General features: G+C 52.6%; 1 protein-coding gene across 1 annotated transcript; it reads right to left on the bottom strand.

Moving 5' to 3' along the window:
* Window positions 1–640: 640 nt before the first annotated feature.
* Window positions 641–1003, bottom strand: LOC136487936 (uncharacterized). The gene has a single exon (XM_066485022.1). The coding sequence runs from the start codon at window positions 1001–1003 to the stop codon at window positions 641–643; it is 363 nt and encodes a 120-aa protein (XP_066341119.1).
* Window positions 1004–2186: the final 1183 nt, after the last annotated feature.

Genomic DNA, 2186 nt, shown 5'->3' with positions numbered 1-2186 from the left:
TGTGAGCATCGTACGTGACAACGTGCTCAAAACTTTTTCAAATTTTTTCCACGGCATACGCATACGATACGGCGACAACTTGACAAGTTTCATGATTTTTGGAATTCGTTCGCATTTTATACAGTTAAAAAACCACTCCCACGCAAGTTGGTGGCGTTGCTCCGTGAGCACGTTGATCAAAATTTCGAGACAGTTCCTGAATTTAGCCTAAATTTACACTAAGAAACAAGGATAACATTTTTTGAACGAATGTAATCCATTATTCAATGCACCTGCAGTTCAAACTTACATTTTCCGGAAAAATTCAACAAAACAAAATAAACTATAGAAATATGTCAAAGGCAATGAAAATGTCCCAAATTTAAACATGTTGTTTGTGGTAGTGTACTAAAGCTTCAAAAAAAATTGGATGCAAAAAACCAAAAAAAATTATTTTGCCGAGTGCCTAGGGTTGGCACTCGGCAAAGAGCTGCTGAATTTTTTTTTAAAACTTCGCCGAGTGCCAGATCACGACACTCGGCGAAGAAAATTGACTTTGCCGAGTGCCGCCGATCTGGCACTCGGCAAAGCCGCCTTATCCCTTCACCCGCGCCCGGCCGACGCGCTCTCTCTCTTTCTCTCTCCCTCTCACCTCTCTCCCTCAGCCGCCGGCCCACGCCTCCACACATCGCCGGCCACCGCGCCTCCCCGTGCGGCGGCCCCTCGCCAGCCGGCGCCCCCGGGCCACCTCCCCGCGCGGGCCCGAGCGTCGCCGCGGTGCGCCCCGCCGGTGGCCACCGCCTGCGTCGGCCCCCTCGGCGGCGACCTCCCCCTCCTGCGCGCCCCCCTCGGCGGCCACCTCCCTCGCCGGCGGCCACTGCAGAAGAGAGGAGGAGGAGGTGCGCCGCGGCCACCGCCCCCGCCCGGCCTCCACCACCCCCGCTCGGCCTCCACCGCCCACGCCGGCCCCCTTGGCGGCCACCTCCCCCGCCTGCGCGCCCCCCTCGGCAGCCACCTCCCCCATCGGCAGCCACTGCCCCCGCCGGCGGCCACTGCAGAAGAGAGGAGGAGAAGGCAGGGGAGAAGAGAGGAGAAGGGGAGAAGTGAGGAGGAGGGGAGAAGAGAGGAGGAGAAGGAGAAGGAGAGGACAAGGAAGGTGCCGGCCTAGGCCTGTCAGCCCTCACGTCGCTGTGGTCGTCCCCGCCGTCGTCGCCGACCCTCGTTGTTGCCATTCTCGTCGCGAAGGTATGCCCTACACCTGTAGTAGTTAGTAGTAGTACTTAGTAGTGTTAGTAGTAGTTAGTAAGTAGTAGTAGTTAGTAGTTAGTAGTGTTAGTAGTATTATTAGTAGTAAGTAGTGATAGTAGTAGTGTTAGTAGTAGTAGTGTTAGTGTTAGTAGTAGTTGTAGTGGTAGTAGTACTTGTTGTTGTACTACTTTGATACTTTCATCTGCATGGAAAGAGAACTAAAGTACATGGCTCGTCTTGGTATATATATGTTTGTTGGCCTTCGTGCCTATGTTTGGTATATATGTGGTTGTTGGTCATCGCACCTACGTTTCTTGCAGGTTTTAGAAACCTCCCCGTGCAGGGGAGGTGCTGCCAAAATTTTCAATGGATTCTAACATATTGCCTTTTTATGTAGGAGAAGGACCCGTGGGAGGGACTCGGCGACCCCAATCGTCTTCATCGGTGCTGCTGGTCTGCCCCGCTAGCCTGACTCCACCGCCACCCTAGGTATAACCCCCTCCTCCTTTGCATGCATGTTTTATATGGTCACGTAGCCCATTTAGGCGTCTCCCATTCAAAAGAGATACGGTCAGAGGTATGCAGATCTTTGCATATCTACGACCGTATCTCTTTCGGATTGTCCACGTATTTTGGACAGCCCGCAGATGCGTAGATAAGGTTAGTTTCCATGGTTTGCTCTGGTCCGAGACAGACTTTCGGCATCACCTCCCTGTTGTTCTCTGGATACACACTCTCCCTTGCAGGACGTGTATCGGGAGAACAACGGGGAGGTACTGCCGAAATTCTGTCTCGGATAGGAGCGGAGCATTGAAACTGACCTCATATACACATCCGCGGGTGGGATTAGGACCTATCCTCACCTATTAGATGGTAGGAACGCCGTGCAGATGCAATTGCTGGTTATATTACTCGCTTACATATGTATATGCTAGAGGATGGAGAACCGTGATTGGATG

This window comes from Miscanthus floridulus, chromosome 10 (genome assembly GCF_019320115.1).
Source record: "Miscanthus floridulus cultivar M001 chromosome 10, ASM1932011v1, whole genome shotgun sequence".
Lineage (NCBI taxonomy): Eukaryota > Viridiplantae > Streptophyta > Magnoliopsida > Poales > Poaceae > Miscanthus > Miscanthus floridulus.
The sequence above is the reverse complement of the archived record's forward strand: the minus strand, read 5'-3'. Positions and strand labels throughout refer to the sequence as shown.

Bases quoted from the DNA above. Each gene is read 5' to 3' on its own strand.
- LOC136487936 (XM_066485022.1), bottom strand. From the start codon at position 1,003: ATGGGGGAGGTGGCTGCCGAGGGGGGCGCGCAGGCGGGGGAGGTGGCC.